Here is a 19382-nt window from a genome sequence, read left to right on the forward strand (position 1 = left end):
CCCTAATTTCACTATTTGACTTCCAACCAATAAAAATCTTATCAAAACATTCTCAAAGTAAATCTGAACAATAACCCACAATTAAAATCCTTACTAAATATTTAATTAAAAATCTCGCATACTTACCACCGTTAAACGTATATAACCATTCACAAACATTTTCCCAAACTCCCCAAGCAAATCACGTTTATCAACATGCATAATTGTTTAAAGTCATTTAGAACCAAAACCGAACGCTTGGAAAAATAAAAACCCAACTTACATCAGCCATAAACATTTAATAACTCTTTAGTTGTAAAAACCATCATAGCACGAAGGAAATTGTCAAAACCATAATTAAAACATAATTAAATCATTTTCACCACAAACCAAATCTTCATAAAGTAAACACCGGAAACAATCAATTCTTAAAACATTTTCTACAAGAATCATTTCAAAAAAATTGTTTATAAAATAAATGTCCACTCACACACGGTCCAAAGCACACTCAACCCTCTGCAGTTTCGTCTGAAGCGATTCGTTATGCCAACGAACCTATTTGAGAGAATACCATAATTAACTAAATAATCAAACCCAACATTGATTTTTAAATCAATACCCTAGCTCCCCGGACTCACAGTGGGTGCACGTCCTTTAAGAAAATCCACAAGGCCATTTTATTACTCAACAAGAGATGAGACGGTCTCAAAAGACCACTGGTAAACTATCCAGTCAAACTAGTCATTCTGGTCAACCGGGCCCGCTGCGTCCACGACCTCCGATTTCCAATCCAAAAGTTCCTACAAGTCCAACAGAGTTTACTAAATATGTCCCAAGAGTTTGGTCTCGATTGAGAGGACGGATCGCTCTTGATCGCATGATCGGACGGTTACCAATTTTCTTAACCCTAACCTCAATGATTCGTAGTATCCAAGACACCGATTCTCGATCCGTGAACTCCTATATGATCCTAGAAGTACGGGAAACAACATACTTGGAATTGGCCCCAATCCAATGGTCCGAGCATATCGAACTCGGATATCGCCGCATAGGCATAAATCCGTTTGGCTGTCATACAATAACGAAATTTGAATCCGAGCATACCGTCACGCTCGGGATGACATGGGAACCAAATCAGAATACTGCCATCACACCATGGCCCATGCGCTGGCAGCTCGTGGATAGCTTGAAAAATTTCCGGCGACAGAAAATCCTCAAATCACCCAACAATACCTACACCTTCAAAGGGAGGAAACAGTACACTTTGGTTGACCACAACTTCAACGCGAGAGAGAGAGAGAGAGAGAGAGAGAGAGAGAGAGCTACGCTTTTGTTGACCACAACTTCTTCATTAGAACTCTGATTTGAGCCCACTGAGTGAGCTCTACGCAACGGTGCCATTCAAATCCCCAAAATCCTTCCGATTAAAAAGTGACCCTACTTCCATGGGCAAAATTATAATTTCATAAAAAGAGATTTAAATTGAATTAAATAATTAAAAATTAGGTCGGGGATGTTACAAAAGAAGGGGAAGATAGGAGGAGGGGAAGAGGGGCCGTGGTCACCACCCACTCTCCCCCCTGTAGCTTCTTTGCGATTGGTTGTTGGCAAGAAGAAAGAGGACCAGGGTGCGGCTAGTCCTTGATATATTTATTATTAGTTATAGAATATGTGATTAAACTAACAGTCTATGTATTTTATTATGTAATTTTTCTACTTGTTCAGTCAAGGTTTTTTGTACTTCTATTTTTAATTGCTCAACTATATATAATGATTGAAATTCTACTTATTTTGCCTTTCAATCTATAAGATTTGTGAGGTTTTTTTATTTATTTTATGCTAGGAAATCTTTGAATATTTTTAGTATTATCTTATAATTGAGATGTTATACAGTCTAAATTTTTCCTAATTATATTTTACAGAATTTTTCTGAAAATGATCAAAAAACTTAAGAATAATTCTATTATGTTTATTGCGTTCAAATTTAATACTTTTTGATTGGCTGATTAAAAGATCTATAATATTATTTCTAGTATTATCGTGAGTTTATTAAGATCATAACATAATTATAATAGTTTTTATATGATGATGGTATTGCTAGTGATCTCGAGGTATTAGCGGTGTATTAACAATGGTCGATGTATGAACCATGTATCAACAATAAGAGCGGTGTATTAAAAGTGGTCGATGTATGAACTTCGTATTAGGAGTAAGAAAGAGTATGAAAAACAAAGGAAGTTTTATTGATTAAGAGACAAGGGGAGGGTACTGATATTTTTTTCTTCTATGATGTACTTCTCACTTCAAAGAGATTCGGGCATGGTCTGGTTCGATTCGGTTCTCACCTCAAATTAGAATCAGAATCATATTGTTGATCTGGTCTAATTTAGTCTGATTTTTATTAAGAATGACAGAGAGCCAAACCAATCCGAACCTCTCAAATTTTGGTTCAATTTTACTAGTTTCGTTTTAAACCGGAGCCCATTGCAAATATATATATTTTTTTGGTTTGGGCTTTTTAGCCTTAAAATATATACAAACCCATTTCTATTATAAAACTAGAGGGAATTGTAGACAGCAATAAGAGGAAGAGAAATACAGAGAATTTGTTATATGACCTTATATCAACATATTTTATTCATCTTTGATAAGCGCCTATTTATAGGCTTACAATAGAGGTATTTAAGCCACAATTTATAACTACGAATTACAATAATAAGGGCATAGGTTACAAAGCAATAAGGGGCAGAGGTAATGGATATTATGGTGGTCATCCAGATTTATAACACTCCTCCTTGGATGTCCACCATATAATGACATTGTTGCCTCATTAAAAACTTTGCTTGGAAAACTTAGTGGGATAAAATCGAAGATAAGGAAAAAAGAGTGCAACTTTCTTCTGGATCATTGATATGGTGTTGGACACGCTCTTGTATGTAGTAGAATTGGGATGCTCCCCTTGATTAATATCTCCCCTTGATTCTCATTAATTTATGGAATTTATGCTTCAGAAAAAGCTTTGGTAAAAAGGTTCGCCAGATTATTTTGTGAACGAATTTGTTTAACTCCAATCTCTTGGCTTTTTTCTGAAACTATATCACCCTTCTCTGATTTGAGCAATACAAGCAACACTGTCTTCATACACGATCGTTTGTCACACTATTCGACTTTTTTTCACTTTTCAAATGATTGAACTCTTTAGTAGCATCGACAACTAATCTAATAGTTAGAATATGTTATAACAATATCAAATTTGAATTCAAAATACTCAAACTCTTAGTGTTAACTCTTAATCAAGAATATCGTGGCACTTTATATCTTTCAAGGGGTCGCTTCATGAGATATATCTCAAATATTTCATGAGCTTTGAGGATCTCCATGTACCATACAGTCTTAATAAATATGCATTTAACACATACTATAAGTTTCGTGTTAAAATAACAACTGTACTAGAAATGTGGATGCATCTACGATGAGATGGGAGACTAAAACCATGTCTCTACCAGGAAACCTTATGTCATATTAGTGATCTTATTTCACTTCACACACACCAATCCGTAACCTTCATACTTAACATTTGTTATTTGGTTTGTTATTTGGTGTTTGAGTTATAAGTTCAATATCCAACCCTTCATATTTAGTGATAAATGGAATTGCCTATTTTTATTTTTGGCCAATCACTTAACTTGTCGACATTCATGAAACGTGATTTAATATAATCATAGCCCTTGATTGTTGTAGTAGCTACTAATAAATCAAATGTATCATCGATTTGTGATCCCATAATTCTCATGTGTGCATGCATAATTTAGAAGCATCTCATTGCTTTGGGGTACCAATGCCTCTTCAGGGGTTCTGTTGTCACTTATGGGACAAACATCTCTTTTAAGATGAATTATTTAGAATATGTGGATCATAACCTCCTATAGAGTATTCTTTTCAATAGGGCTTGAAATTTTCAAATAAACTCCACTTCTGGGGAGTTAAGTCTTTAGAACATATATTTATGTCATGCTCCAGGCATGCATTATATATAGTCATGTATTGTCATGTTAATGAATTGTGATACGAGAATATCAATCCATGTCAGCTTATGTATAACTTATATATGCATTATCTTGATGAGACAAAAGCGGATTAATTCAACACTATTTCACGACGTTCTTTAGGAACTGCCATTTCTTCCCCTAAAGGCGGGAAAATTGTCTCAAAATATAGGAAAATAAACTCACCGTCATTATCAAGTCAAATTGATTGGATTGGATAATGTGGGAGTTGTGCTCGTAAGCGTCTTGACAATAGACAAATATATGACCATTTTAGTAGGCACATTCAGTAAAACTAGTGAAGTGATCCATAATTAAATGTTGTATAGGCTCACATATATCCCCTTGAATTATTTAAGGAAAGAGGGCTCAAAGTCAATTTTTGACCAAGATGATCTTATGACAGCTTTTATTTGTGAGCATGCTTTGCAATGATATTCCTTGGACAAGATAATATTTTGAGTCTTTAAACGATGTCCTTACAAATTTATAAAATCTTATGTATCATTGTGGAATATAGATTGCCAAGACAGTCATGCCACAACATAAAAGTTATCCGGTCAATGAACTTTTGGTTCATGACATCATAATCTTCAACCACTTTAATAGTTGTGTAATATTGAGGCCTCATGAACTTCTGGTTCATGACATCATAAATTTCCTATCCACAAAAGAAAGTAGGGAGTTTCTCCAATAGACACCTCTGGCTGTCAATATTGGGGTGGTAATACAAAACATTACTATTGTAAAACGAAATTAACTAATAACCCAACATAAATAAAATAAAATTAGTAAAGTGATATAAACGAGGAATAAAATAAATAAATTAAAGACTATGAAATTCCAAGATAATCCAATATTAATGTGGATTCAATATGTAGATAAAACTACAAGTTTAAGAATTAGATTCCCAACCAATTCAAGTTCATATAGGCACAAATAAATAATGAACTTCAAGTTTATATATAGTATTAAGATCCATGAAAAACTATGAACTTCAGGTTCATATCAACATTTATTCGAAACTTCAAGTTCGAACACATAGATCTAAATAAATTAAATTAATAGTTGTGCTCTAAACTTCATACTCAAATCAATGTATATGCACTCGAAACTTCTGGTTTAGGTTCTTGACATATGTAGGCCTCATGGAATTCTGATTTTGATTAGTATAAAATCAAGGAGTTTCATGTGCTTATGTGCTCTTTAAATTCGTGGAACTTCACGCGCTTAATTATTTGGAATCAATGAACTTCAGGTTCTAATTCAATAAAAAAAAAACTCCAAGTCTTAATCTTGTTATATGATGAGGATCGTGGAACTTTGGGCTCTGATCTTTTGTATAATACAAACTCATCATAACAAGCTGTAATTAATTAAGAGAATGCTTAAAATTAAATAAATAAACAAGTCCAAAAAAAAAAAATTATGGTACCATATTCAAGTGTAATAAGAATAAGAAACTTCTTTTTTTTTCTTAAATGAGCATGATGAAGTCTGATGGTGAGTACAAAGAAACTCTATACCATGTGATGACTCTAACTCATATAAGAAAATGGAGAAATCAGAGAAAGAAAACATACCAAGAGCAATATAGTGCTGATAACGTGTTATAAAACTAGAGGGAATTATAGACAGCAATAAGAGGAAGAGAAATACAGAGAATTTGTTCTATGACCTTATATCAACATATCTTATTCATCTTTGATAAGTGCCTATTTATAGGCTTACAATAGAGGTATTTAATCCACAATTTATAGCTACTAATTACAATAATAAGGGCATAGGTCACAAAGCAATAAGGGGCGGAGATAATGAATATTATGGTGGTCATCCACATTCCATAGATTTATAACAATTTCATTTAATTCTTGCGTTTTATTTTTCAACCTTCATCTCTCTTTGGTGAGAGTTTTATTTGTATTGTTATGGCTTGATTTTTTCAAACTTTATCTCTTTTTTCTTATTCTAAGTTTGCAATCTTAGTTGGGATGCCTATACCAGAGTTTCTTCGATCTTGCCTGATCGTTAGTGGATACATACTTGATTTTCTTAATTTTGATATTAGACCGCTCCGTATTGTAATGGCCCTTTTGTGGCTAGTTTGTATTGGCCTTTTGTGGCTAGTGGCTTTTTTGGCTGAATTATGAATGCAACCATAGAATTTCTCAAAAAAAAAAAAAAAAACATCACAGGATCCATTTCATTGTTCCTTTTTCCAATTTTTCTCCAACAAGTCACATAGAAAGAAGGAAATGAAACAAGCGGAGATTAGAAACCCAAAAGAAATAATAAACATAAATGAGATCCAAAATATTTCATTTATCCTTCTATATGAATCTAAATAAAAAAATCATAAACAAACATGAATCTAATGAAACCCACACAAAAAATTTGGCATTTAAGTTGCTTTTAATTTATTTATTTTTATGAATTTTAAGTTTTAAAAATATTTTTAAAAATATTATATTATATTTAAAACTACGTGGCTTTATACCGTTGGATGTGTAGGCTCTACACATGTGCCACGTCAGTAATTTAACAGAAAATTTGACGGAAGCTAATGGCAGGGACCATTTTGATGTGTGGAGGGTAACCTTAAGAACCATTAGTGTCACAAAAAAAAATATTAGGGATGAATTGTGATAATTTCGTAAACCTCAAGGACCATTTATGATTTTTTTTTTTTAAAAAGAAGCATATTTATGAAGCTCTTCATAGTCTTGCATGAGACTCTGATGCTTCAATATAGTCCTTGGATCGTCATAACCAGCTTATGAAAAAGGCTTCATAGCAAGAGGGTAGAAAGAAGCACAAAAAAAAATACAGAGAGAGAGAGAGAGAGAGAGAGAGAGAGAGAGAGAGAGAGAGAGAGAGAATTGGAATCATAAATAGGAAGAAGGAAGAGAAAGAGAGAAAGAAAAAGAAAAAGAAAAAGACAAAAAAGAGAAAGACAAAGTGAAGAAGAAAGACAGAGAAGTGGTAGACAAAGGAAAAAAAAAAGTAAAGATAAGGGAGAGAGAAATGAAAGAAAAAGTGGCTTCAGGGTTAGGTGTTGGTTAATGGGCTTTAGTTGTTGGGCTTGGGTAAGGTTATGTCACCCCCCGGACTCGGGGGTCGGTAGAAATCCCGCATCCGGTGCGTGAGAAAATAAAAAGTAAAATAAAATAAAAAGAAATCAGAAATAGAGTTTAAAATAAACTTCTCTTATATAAAAAAATAGCTCCAAAATCCTACAACTTTACAAGAAATAAATAAAGCTCTGATACTCTCTAATTCAGCCTTAACTGGTTTAGTCCTTGTCTTGCCCACTAATTCATCTGAATAATTAAACAGGGTGAGGGATGAGCAACCACCGCTTAGTGAGTAGATTATGTAATATGCCAGTCAAGCAATGTCGTTTTACACACTCTAGAAAATAACATGAAAAGGTACATCAATCTAGATCATATCACATCATCCCTTCATATCTCGGTTATCCTTCATAGCATGTAACCAACCACGTGACCCCTATTGGCCTCACTGCCCTATGTCCCCGTGTGGTACATCTGCCTCTCGGATACCCCAACATTGAAGTTCTCATGTTCCATGAATAATACATAGTTCACAAATATTCCAATCAATATATATATATATAGTGTGAAAGGTTGCACCAAATAAGACATGCTTGACTTGAAATAGAGAGTCATTTGTAAATAGAACAAATCCACGATAATTCATGGTTTTCATATTTTATCACAAAATAAGAACTTTTAGAATACATTACATAAACTACTCACCTCAATAATGAGAACCCTTAAAATAAATTGGCAAGACAACCCATCTACCTATCTCCATGTACTACCACGCATGCCGTGAAAACAATCAAAGAAAAAGGTTCCTATTTATAGTACTACATAGGCGGCAACTACTCTCCTTCAATTGGTCCAATGTATTGTAGTTGATAAGGTTTGGCTCCAAGTTTAGATAGCTGTTACTGGAGTGCCAACACCTCATGCTCAAAATAGAGCTTAGTCATCTAGGAATAATGACACTTGGAGTCTAAAGTTTGTTTTAGATAACAACTAGGCTATTGAACTTGGTCAAAAAGTAAAAAGATATAATATATACAGTTTCGATCTCTTGGACCACAGGAGTCTAAGAGATTGTGGTCACCCACCGTTGGATATTAATTCAATGGTTCAAAAAAGTTTTTTAAAAGGAGTGTAAGAGTGAGTGAACCGTTGAATTTACATCCAATGGTGAGTAACCACAAATCTCTTGGACCCTTGTAGTCTAAGAGATCAGGACTGATAATATATATATATATATATATATATATAAAAGGGTTTCACAGGTTAGATATTGACAGTTGGGCATATTATGAAAATTCCACAGAAGACATATTTATGCAGCTCTTCATAGTCTTGCATGAGACTTATGCTTGAATCTAGTCTTTGGATCGTCATAACCAGCTTATAAAGAAGGTTTCATAGAAAGAGGGTAGAGAGCACATAAAAAAAATAGAGAGAGAGAGAGAGAGAGAGAGAGAGAGAGAGAGAGAGAGAATCATAATCATAAAGAGGAAGATGAAAGAGAAAAAGAGAAAGAAAGAAAGAGAAAGAAGAAGAAAAGGAGAGAGAAAAAGAAGAAGAAGGACAGAGAAGTGGCGGACAAAGTAAAAAAAAGTGGCTCTAGGGTTAGATGTTGGTTAATAGGCTTTAGTTGTTGGGTTCGGGTAAGGTTAGATGTTGAAAGTTGGGCTTGGGAAGTGAGAAAAATCATGGGATTAGTAGTTGGGCCACCAAAATATATTCATATTTTTATTTTTTATTTGATTCCTTTTGGTTTAGTCTGATCCGGTTTTTAAAGATGTTAAACTGAAATTGGAATCGGTTGAATCAATCTCTTTTTGATTTTTGGTCAACTCAACCCGATTTTTGATCAACCCGGTTTTTTCCCTTTTTTTCAATCCAATTCAACCCGGTTTCTGGTTTTCCAGTTTGAATGCCCACCCCTAGTGCTTGCCTCAAAGCTCCTGTTAATTGCCTTATAAATTGACATTTCACAACATTGCAAGACATTCACATTCACATCACACTACTTCACATACAAATAAACAACACACCGCTTCACATGCACACACAAAGACGAAGCGTGCATTTCAAATCATTCAAATAAATTAAAAGTACGTACACCTCTTCATATTGGGTTCACATGTTTCTGTTCCAATTTTTTTTTTCAATCGTACGTAGGGATCAAAGGTCTTTTGTTGCTGAAGATAGTTGTGTCTTTATGGAGTATTTTTTTCTCACCTTGAAATTGCAGGAACGTCCAAGTTGCTCCCATCATGAGCTTTCCTTGCAGGTGAGCACCGAACATTTTGCAGCTGAATTTACAGAAGCTCTCTTTTTTGGGGTGCTAGAAAGAAACCAACCACATGGACATGGCTGAGTCTTCCACTATTGCCAAGATAGAGTTAGGATCCACAACTGTCCAAGAGCTGCTCGCCAAAGGCAAAGGCAAAGGGGAACAAGTGCCAGATAAATATATCCATAAAGTTACAGACGGTTGCATTGGAGCCCCAAGCGCTTCTTCTGCCGCGTTGATGGATATTCCAGTCATTGATCTTGGCCTCCCCCTCACACCTTCCTCAATCACTGCACAACAACTTGATAAACTTCGATCAGCTCTTACCACATGGGGTTGCTTTCAGGTCTGAATTCAAACAACTTGTACGTAAACAATTTTTAGTTCAGGAAACTTGGTACAAAGGTCTAGATTTGAAAGCATATCCCAGGATGTTTATACTTATTTCCCTGCTTTTTGTTTGATTTGATCCACCTGTATGTAATGTAAACCATGTTTGAGGATTCTTTAATTTGGTGTTGAAGGTAATAAACCATGGCATGACTCTTGAATTCCTAGACAAGGTTCGCGAAATGGCAAAACAATTTTTTGCACTTCCAGTGGAAGAGAAGCAGAACTACTTGAGGCAAGTCAACGATACTGAAGGATATGGGAGCGACATGGTTTTTTCAGAACAACAAACACTTGATTGGACTGACCGGCTATACCTTTCTGTATATCCAGAAGACCGCCGAAAGTTCAAATTTTGGCCTCAAAACCCCAAATCTTTTAGGTAACTTGTGTTTGCTATACATGTATCTTCTTCCTTCACATTGAAGCAATAAGCATATCATGATCCCTCAGAGTTCAACATATATTATTACTGCAGTGAAACTTTAGACCAATATACGATGAAGTTACAAGTGGTAACAAAAACTGTCCTGGAGGCCATGGCAAGGTTATTGAATTTGGATGATAATTGCTTTCGGGACCTGTATGTAGAACACGGAAAAATGGATGTGAGGTTTAACTTGTATCCCCCGTGTTCAAGGCCTGATGTCGTCCTGGGTGTGAAACCGCATGCGGATGGAACAATAATCACCCTTCTCTTGCAAGACAAACAAGTCGAAGGTCTTCAGTTTCTTAAAGACGATCAGTGGTTTAGATCTCCCATTGTTCCTGAGGCGCTTCTCATTAATGTTGGTGATCAGGCAGAGGTAAATAAAATGTTCTTTCTCAACCTGTTCAATTATTGGTTTTAACTTTTAAAGCAATGCCTAAAGAGTAAAGCTTAATTGAAATTTGGTGAGTAATTGAAAGCTAAAAATGCACCCTTTTGATTGTTCATTTCCTTGTGATACACAGATATTGAGCAATGGAAAATTCAAGAGCCCTATACACAGGGTAGTGATAAATCCAGACAAAGAGAGGATCTCTTTGGCTGCCTTCTGCATCCCTGAATCAGATAAAGAGATTGAACCCTTTGAAAGCCTGGTAAATGAGTCAACGCCGAGATTATACAAAATGGTGAAAGATTATTCTGGCGTCTTTTTCGAATACCACTACCAGCAGGGGAGGAGACCAATAGAAGCAGCAAAAATTTGAAGTTACCCTTAAAAATTACGCTGGCATCTATTTCGAATACTACTACCTGTTTTTCTGTTGTACCTGTGCTGGCTGGATTAAGTTCCCCATTGATCGATTGATCATTCGCGGTCGATAAGTCAACTTTCTTTTATGTTTGAGTGTACCACTGCTGGCGATTAAAAACCCTAGCAGACTTGTAAGATGTAATAATTTGCTGTTGTATAAATCACCTAGCATGCCATATCTAATATGAAATCAAAGTAAGAGCAGAAGCATTAAATAAACTAGGGATTAATGCAAGTCTCATTTGGTTCCAATCTTTATAAGTATATGAAAGTGTGCACCAAAGACTATCTAAATCCTATTTGAGAGAAAGATAAGATGTTTATACCCTTGGAGCGAATCTTGAAACCAAAAATGGTGTTCAAGTAGAGGGAGTGGTCCCTTTATTGTTGGCTCTCCCTTTGATGTTGATTCTCCACCTTGTAAATCTCCAAATAGGTACAAAGATATGCACCTCCCCAAATCTCTTTACCAAGGATTGAATGGGATGAGAGAATTGGTAGACAACAAGTAAAAAGTGGTGCTAGCACCTTCACTTGATGTGATAGATTCAAGGAGTTAGGGAGAGAGAGCTTGATGTTTTCTCTTTTCCAATTTCACCAACTTGAAAAACCATAGGATGATAGGATTCCATAGCTACACACTTACAGGATAAAAAATGTCACAAGAGTGACAAAAATGCCCCCAAGCTCTAGTATAGCCACACCTTCCCTTTTGTGTGTCATATTTTGCTATCTTGGTCAAACACATTAATCCTATAATGTGTCACATATGTGCCTAAGTCCATATGGTCAAATCCCTTTTGAATTTCCAAGTCATATGGGACCTTTAATTAAAGTTTCATAACTTTAATTGAATAATTAAATTAATCTAATCAATTTAATTACTCTAGTGACTTGATTAATTCAATCACTCACTTGTCTAACGAGTATTGGTCCCGGTCATCCTTAGTTGACCATGTCAAGTGTCGGGTTAATTGTTTGACCTTTGACCTTTGACCTTTGACTTTTGACTATGACCTTTGACTTTCACATTAACTTTGACCAAGTCACAAAATCAATCATTCTCTTCATAATTTCTCAATCGATTCCTTTTCGGTGTGCAATTTTATAAGTTCTAATTAGTAAGGCAGTGGGTATGAATGATTCACTTTGAATCAAGTGTGAATTGTATCCCTCCATACAATTCTTTCTATTGGCGAAGGCTAATTATAATTAGTCCGTACAGGGCTTCCACAAGCCACGTTTTCCAAATTTAAAATTTTGTTTCATACATCATAATTGAAGATAATGTTGCAATGGATTTTTAGAAATTTTATGTGCATTTTTCTTATTTTTTATGAAATTTTTACGTTTAAGATACAAAAATGAACCTCTGATGACACATGTTGCCATGCGATATGACACTTGTTGGAAACTATGATGACACACCAATCTAGCGCTGCCATGTGTCATTATATTCCATGTCTTAGTATTTTCCAATGCCTTAACTTCCAACAATCATAATAAATTCATAAAAATTCACCAAAAATTCCCACAACCTCCCTGTCACATTTCCTTCATCTATTAAGCTTTAAAATATAATTTTCACATGTACAAAATTCAAGTAATTTCTTAAAGTCAAGTTTGTTTCTATACTAACAATAATACTATGTTGAAAATCATTACTCTCCTCACTACAACTTTTCCTCCAATTATTACTTGAAATTTCCCAAAGTCAAAATTTTGTTTTCACACATCATAGTCAAAGAAAATGTGGTAAGGGAGTTTTGGAAATTTTCGGCTTATTTTTTTTCATTTTTTGAGAAGTTTTCAAGATACAAAAATGAACCACTAATGACACATGTCGCTACGCAATACGTACACTTGTCGGAAGCTTTGATGACGCACCAATCTGACGCTACCATGTGTCATTCTCTTCCATTCATTAGTTTTTTCCAATGCTTTAGGTTCCAAAAATCACAATAAATTCATACAAATTTTGAAAAATTCACCAAAAAAATCCCACAAAGTTCTTAGTAAAAAAAATTAGATATTTATGAAGCTTTAGTGAATAGTAAATCATGCGATGTTGAAGTTCTAGTGAATCCTTTTGAAGCATTTATTGCTATTTCCATTGATGTTATGTTGTTCTTCCTTCTTGTATACGTTCCTAGTTATGGCCAGTTTGGGATTGTTGTCTCCTTTAAAAAAAAGTTGTTTATGCTGTTCTTTGAAAATAATTAGCTGTAAAGTAAAGTTGCCCCATGTTTGGTAAATAACTCTTTTAAAGTAATGTTAGTACAAAAATAGTGTCAAAACCGTTTGGTAAATTTTAATATAAATCTGTTGTTACTATGAATAATGACTCAAATAGATATGATGTTTAAAGTGTTATGCGCTAATTATGTTGTGGCAATAGAGGTGGTGAAAGAGATGGAGGTGAAGATGGTGGTGAAAGAGGTGATGGTGAAGGTGGTGGTGAGGATGGCGGTTGTGGATGTAGAGGTGGTGGTGGGGATGACAATTGTGGAGGTAGAGGTGGTGGAGGTGGTGGTGGAGATGGAGGAGGAGGTGGTGGTTGTGGTGGTGATGGTGGAGCAGGGGCGGCCCTGGGGTGGTGCAAGTGGCGCCACCACACAGGGCCCCCGATTCTTAAGGGCCCTCGAAAAAAAAATTTCTTTATATTATATATGTGTATTGATATTATAGGAAGTGTATATATACTATAGCGTGCTAAATATTTACACAAAAGTGTGCACGGTGGAGTTGGCTTTCCAGCGCATCTCCACTTAACAGAGGTGCACGAGTTCGATTCTTATTAATGCCAATCTATTCTCCTTTTAATATATTATTTTTTATTATAACAAGTTAATAAAAAACTTTACATAATTATTTAAAAAAAAAAAAAAGGAAAACAAAAGCACACCTTTAAAAAATATATATATTCTTTTCCAAGAAAAATACTTTCTTCATTCAAAACCAAAAAATAAAATAAAAAAATAAAAATTCATGGCTTCTTCTTTCTCTTAAACTATGATTTTCTAATAAATAATCATCATCATTCATCAATCTCTCTTTGGTTCTTTTTTCAATCCTTTGACAATTTTTCTTATTTTTTCAATTTCAAGAATTTCAACCCCAAAAAGAGAAAACCATAATTACTAAATTCATAAAGGCCACTCAAAATCAAATAGTCAGATTCAAAGATCATTTCAAATTCAGGTATATATCTAAATTTCAATCTATATATTATATGACTTATTTTATTAAATTATTATCATAATGATGATTGGTTTATGAGAATATGGTTTTTAGAAATATTTATCTATTTCTTGCTAGGGTTTTCTTCCAGGTTACAGGGTTTTGGAATTTTTCTTTGTAATCTAAACATGCCACCTACTAGAAAATACGTTTTTGGATATACAAAGACTTAGAAAAAGAAAATTTGAGAAATTGACTTAATCTCAAAGAGGAACTCTTGAATCTTGATAGATTCTTTGTTAAAGAATCACAGGCTACACAGATTGCCTTTTTTTTTTTTTCCTATTAAACACAGATTGCTTATAGGAGATAGAAAGGGACCTTATAAGGGCACAAGGAGCTTATTTTTGTACCAAACATACTAATATTTAACTTTATCAAATGGAAACATTTAAATTTTTACGAATTTGATTTTTTATTGTCATTACATGTTTATTGATGGTGACTTTTAATTATAAAGAAAATTGTTTATGACATTAAGTTATGGCAAATTTGTATTTGTAATATTTTCGTATTAAATTATGTAAGACCCCAATTTAAGTTTTGAACAGGGCCCTCAAAATCTCAAAGACGGCCCTGGGTATGGATGGCGGTTGTAGAGGAGGAAATGATGGTGTTGGTGATGGCAGAGTAATATGTGGTGGTGGTGGTGGTGGTGGTGGTGGTGGTGACGGTGGTGGTAGAGGTGGTAGAGTTGGATGTGAAGGTGGAGGTAGTGTCATTTTTAAAAATGAATGATGTCATTTTTAAAATTTAAAAAATTCATTAAACGCTTATCTTTGCTTTTTTTTAAAGTAGCTTTGAAAAACAACCCAAAACTTGCTTTTAAAAGTTGTTGTCAGAAGGCCACTGCTTTTAAAATAATCGAGATATTTTATTTTTACCAAACGCTGCTTAACTTTAAAGTGAAGCCGGTTTTTGGCCAAAAAAAGCAATTCTAAACAAGGCCTTAGTAGTCAAGAAGTCAATACCCGCTTTGCACCAACAGAAATCAACAAAACCGGAGTTTCTATGTTCTCCATTGTTGCATTTTGTCCATTTCTCATATCGGATATTTTGGTCACATCTGACGGAACTGTGCTTATCTTTGACACACAGCATATTGATCTCACAGCTGATCCACCAACATGCTCTCCAAGCAATTTTGATGCAGACCAATTCTCAACACCTGGCATATACCTAAGTGATCATTAGACAATTAGCTAGTCTTGTATAAGCACCTGATAAATCACTCAGTTTTGCCACCCAGGCGGGTTCATATGTTAAATAAATATCATGCATATATTCATTTTTATGTAGGCTACAACATGCATGTATACTGTCAGCTCAATTCTCAAGGATAACAGAAGTGTAAATACATTCAATTAAATTATACAATAAATTCAACTATTTTTCCCTTTACAATTTTATTTTTAAATTTCAAATATTAAATAGCTAATAATTATAATCATACGGTACCTAGTCAACCTCACAGTTCTATCTTCACACCCAGTTGCGATCCAACTAGATGCAGAGAAGAGGTTGTGCTTCCCATATACTCCAGGTTGAAATCCTCCTGAGACAAAGCATATGGAATGCATCTCTCTCCCATGGAATTGCATATGCAAATTCCCGGAGAGTGTCTTCCTTTCACCATCAAGCACCCACTGCCTATGAATATAAATGATTTCATCCTAACTAATCAAAGAAATATAGTGCAGAGTTAAGATACAATTTAAATGAAACCTTATCTTTTCAAAGTAAACAAATGAAACATACGATCAATATTAACAAAAGATAGAATGATATGATTGCAGCAAAACAATTCACAAAGCAATTCATGACACAAAATTAAAGGAACTCATATCATGCATTTATGGATGTGTATTTTCAGATGACAAAAAATACTTTTGACCTACTCCGTGGATGTATCTTTCCACAATGTTTATTTTATTTGTGCCTCTGAAATTACCAATTCTAAATAGATTGGCACAAACCTTAACATATGCAAAGCAGTTCTTTATTTCTGGTACATCACCAAGATAATAGGAATGTGGGCGACTCCATCCACCACATGGAATTTGCACAACCTGCAACAAAATATGGGTCCTTAGGCATCAAAATAAATAACACAAACAACTTTCAAATCATTTCAGTAAGCCGTCTGAGGAAAAGGAAAAGACTCTACCTTGGTCTCAGTTAATAAGTTCCAAATAATAAAATCCACTGATGCTAAACCAGCAGCACAATGGCAGCTTGACAACTCATTGACAGCGCTATTATCAGTGGAGAAGGATTGAATCAGACTCAACTCCTTCACTTGCTTCATCCCTATAAACTCTAATGTCTATTGCTTCATCCCTGTAAACTCTAATGTCTACCGCGGCTAAGCTTTAAAATATAATTTTGACATGTAAAATTCAAATAATTTCTCAAAGTCAAGTTTGTTTTGATGCTAACAATAATACTATGTTGAAAATCATCTCTCCTTTACAACAACTCTTCCTCCAATAATTACTTCAAATTTCCCAAGGCCAAAATTTTATTATCACACATCATAGCCGAAGATAATGTCGCAAGGAGTTTTTTTTTTTTTTTTTTCGGTGCATTTTTTTTAATTTCTTATTCATTGTTTGTGAATTTTTAAGTTAAAGATACAAAAATGAACCTGATGACACGTGGTGCTACGCGATACTAACACCTGTAAGAAACTCTGACGATACATACCACTACATCATAGGCAGCAGCCTTCATGCCACACCTACAGAGATAGTTTGCAATGCTCAACGTTCCTTTTCTAGTAGGAACATACGTGATGGTTGACCCTTTCTCTAAAGGCTCCTGCTGCACAAGTGTTAGTCTTTCTTCCGGTTTATTTGGCAGATCAATAATATCAGATATAGTTTCTTTTCTAGTATTCCAGTCCTCCCAAAGAGATTGTCCACAGAATTCACCGCTGCAAGTATGAAAAAAGATCCGCACATTGAACAATAATCATGTTTGACATGCTATCAATTTTATTTCAGATATCAGAACTTGAAAATTACAATACCAACCCAATCATTCACACTCTGGAAGATGTTAATGTCATTTTCCAAGTACTCAACTGACAACGCCCTTCCTTTTGAGGAACAAACTCATCTCTTGTTACAACAACAAATCACAAACACCAAGACATGATTCAGAATCTCATAAACAATTGAGAAACAAACGCATATTCGCACATAATCACTACTAGTATAAATCCCTAAACACTAAAAAAAATTCCGAAAATTTGCCCTAATTCCTATATAAATCGAAAATATATACAAAAAGATAATGATTTTCACAGATAATTTACAATAAATACCCAAATATTTTAACCCTAAATCAAATTAGGGATATAGAAATTGAATTTTCAAAAAACATAGAAAATAATTCTAAGAGAAGGTAGGACAGTTGTTACCTATGGAAGGAAGGGAGGCTCTCATGGGCAGAGAGCGCGAGAGACAGCAAGAAAGAGAGCGCCGGAGAGAGAGACGGAGCCGTCGACGCCAAAACCAGTCTACGGAAAAACAGATCACGATCCCAAACAACAACAAAAGCTGAAATACTGAAACAGCAAAATAGAGTAACAGACCCAAGTACCAGGGAAGCAGGCCCAAAACAGAGCCAAGGCCCGTCACTCTTCCTCCTAGACTGGCGGGCAAGGAAGGCCATCGTGAGAGAGAATGAACACAAAAAAATAAAAATAGTTAAAATTAAAATTTGAATTCTAAGAAATATATTTGAAGGTTGGAATTCTAAAAACTAAAAGATTTTCTTGGGATTCATAGATGTCTGAGGGAGGCGATGTCGGTGTTTGGGTACTATGTGGGTGAAGGAGGCGAAGGAGATGGGAAAAATGTGAACAGTAACTGTTATCAACCCTAACTCAATAGCCACTAACACAGAGAATAAACAGCTGAGAGAGAGAGAGAGAGAGAATTTGTTGGAGAGGAACAAGAGGGAGTCTGAAAAAAAATACAAACAGGCGCCATTGGATGGAAGAAAGGCGGGATTGGAAAAGGCGTTCGAGGACGTGCGCTAACCGGCAGTGCAGCATACATTTCTATTGTAAGCTCTCTTTTTCTCTCCAGCCATTGAGATCACTTTGATGGCTGAGATGGAGCCACAAATAGGGGTTCGCAAAAAGGAGTTCCAACCTCAGCCGCGTGCATCACGATAAAGGGCACTTTAGTTTAGCTTGTGTTTTTTCCTTTATAAGAGTCTAATTTTCTGTTCCTTCTTCTTCTTCTATTTTTTCCCTTTTCAATACTTAGAAGCATCTCCAGCAAACTCTTTTATCTTCTCATTCTTAGCAGATTTTCTACTTGGCTCTCTATTTTGGAGAATCAACTTTTGGCTCTCTACATCTAGAGAGAAGGAGAGAGAATTTGGCTAGGAGGGGAGAGAAAAAAGGGGAGAAAGATAGAGACATTTGGGAGGTTGATTGGGTTGAGTTTCTACTTTTTTTTTAATATATTTGATTTGTAAGAGAAAGAGAAAATAAAAATAAAAATTTTTAGATTAGCCAAAATAAAGAACACTGCTAGAGGAAACACATTTTAAGTGGTTTGCTATAATAGTTTTCTAGCTATTTTAGTTAGAAATTGGCTAAAAATTGGAGACTCTCCTGGAGATGCCCGACAAGGCAAAGACAAAGTAAGATTTGTCATTATTTACGTGAATAGTGGCAGCCCTTGTCCTTTTTTTTTTTTCCTCTATGAGCAAGAACAAGGATAATTACTATTCACTTTAATTTATTTTCTATTTTTTATAAACGATTAATTTTGATAAGATTTTCAGTTGCCACATATTATTATTTATTATAAAATTCTCAAATAAAATTTCAGATAACATTTTCGAATTAAATTTTAGGATTAAATTTTCGAATAAGATTTTCGTTTGCCACGTGTTCATATTTTGTTATAACATTCAAATCTCAAATTTCTGATAAGATTTTCGGTTGCCACGTGTTGATATTTATTATAAAATTATAATCTCAAATTTCAAATAAGATTTTCACCCTTTAAAATTGCACCACGTATCATTTCTATCTTCTAAATCCCTCTATAAAACTACCCCTCAACTCAGACATCTCACATCATATCTTCTTTATTATTTCATTTCTCAGATT

At 34.7% G+C, this 19382-nt stretch overlaps 2 protein-coding genes across 13 annotated transcripts; one reads left to right on the top strand and one right to left on the bottom strand.

Moving 5' to 3' along the window:
* On the top strand, positions 8650-11224 carry LOC18781160 (codeine O-demethylase). The gene is made up of 5 exons (XM_007212977.2): positions 8650-9192; positions 9333-9720; positions 9899-10146; positions 10243-10570; positions 10719-11224. The coding sequence occupies exons 2-5, from the start codon at positions 9445-9447 to the stop codon at positions 10956-10958; spliced, it is 1092 nt and encodes a 363-aa protein (XP_007213039.2). The 5' UTR covers positions 8650-9192; positions 9333-9444; the 3' UTR covers positions 10959-11224.
* Positions 15129-18576, bottom strand: LOC109948949. Of its 12 annotated transcripts, XR_002271411.1 has the most exons (5): positions 17670-18564; positions 17281-17367; positions 16952-17180; positions 16413-16500; positions 15504-16314 (listed from the first exon to the last, which is right to left on the bottom strand). XR_002271411.1 is itself a non-coding variant. In XM_020562930.1 (4 exons), exons 1-4 carry the CDS (start codon positions 17921-17923, stop codon positions 15354-15356), a joined length of 636 nt encoding a protein of 211 aa, XP_020418519.1. In that variant the 5' UTR covers positions 17924-18574; the 3' UTR covers positions 15129-15353. The 12 variants fall into 12 exon arrangements, 6 of the variants coding, with proteins under 6 accessions (XP_020418519.1, XP_020418522.1, XP_020418521.1 ...); XR_002271407.1 differs by lacking the exons at positions 16413-16500; positions 17281-17367 and adding an exon at positions 15129-15413 and having other exon boundaries at positions 15704-16314; positions 17670-18574; XR_002271406.1 differs by lacking the exons at positions 16413-16500; positions 17281-17367 and adding an exon at positions 15129-15424 and having other exon boundaries at positions 15704-16314; positions 17670-18574.

The sequence above is a fragment of the Prunus persica genome, chromosome G4 (assembly GCF_000346465.2).
Source record: "Prunus persica cultivar Lovell chromosome G4, Prunus_persica_NCBIv2, whole genome shotgun sequence".
Taxonomy (NCBI): domain Eukaryota; kingdom Viridiplantae; phylum Streptophyta; class Magnoliopsida; order Rosales; family Rosaceae; genus Prunus; species Prunus persica.

Bases quoted from the DNA above. Each gene is read 5' to 3' on its own strand.
- LOC18781160 (XM_007212977.2), top strand. From the start codon at position 9,445: ATGGACATGGCTGAGTCTTCCACTATTGCCAAGATAGAGTTAGGATCC. The intron at 9,721-9,898 runs GTCTGAATTCAA...TTGGTGTTGAAG, and splicing joins CCACATGGGGTTGCTTTCAG to GTAATAAACCATGGCATGAC. The intron at 10,571-10,718 runs GTAAATAAAATG...TGTGATACACAG, and splicing joins ATGTTGGTGATCAGGCAGAG to ATATTGAGCAATGGAAAATT.
- LOC109948949 (XM_020562929.1), bottom strand. From the start codon at position 17,923: ATGGCCTTCCTTGCCCGCCAGTCTAGGAGGAAGAGTGACGGGCCTTGG. The intron at 17,181-17,669 runs GTAACAACTGTC...TCATACTTGCAG, and splicing joins AGCCTCCCTTCCTTCCATAG to CGGTGAATTCTGTGGACAAT. The intron at 16,315-16,951 runs GTATGTATCGTC...ATTTTGTTGCAG, and splicing joins CTGCTGCCTATGATGTAGTG to GTTGTGCAAATTCCATGTGG.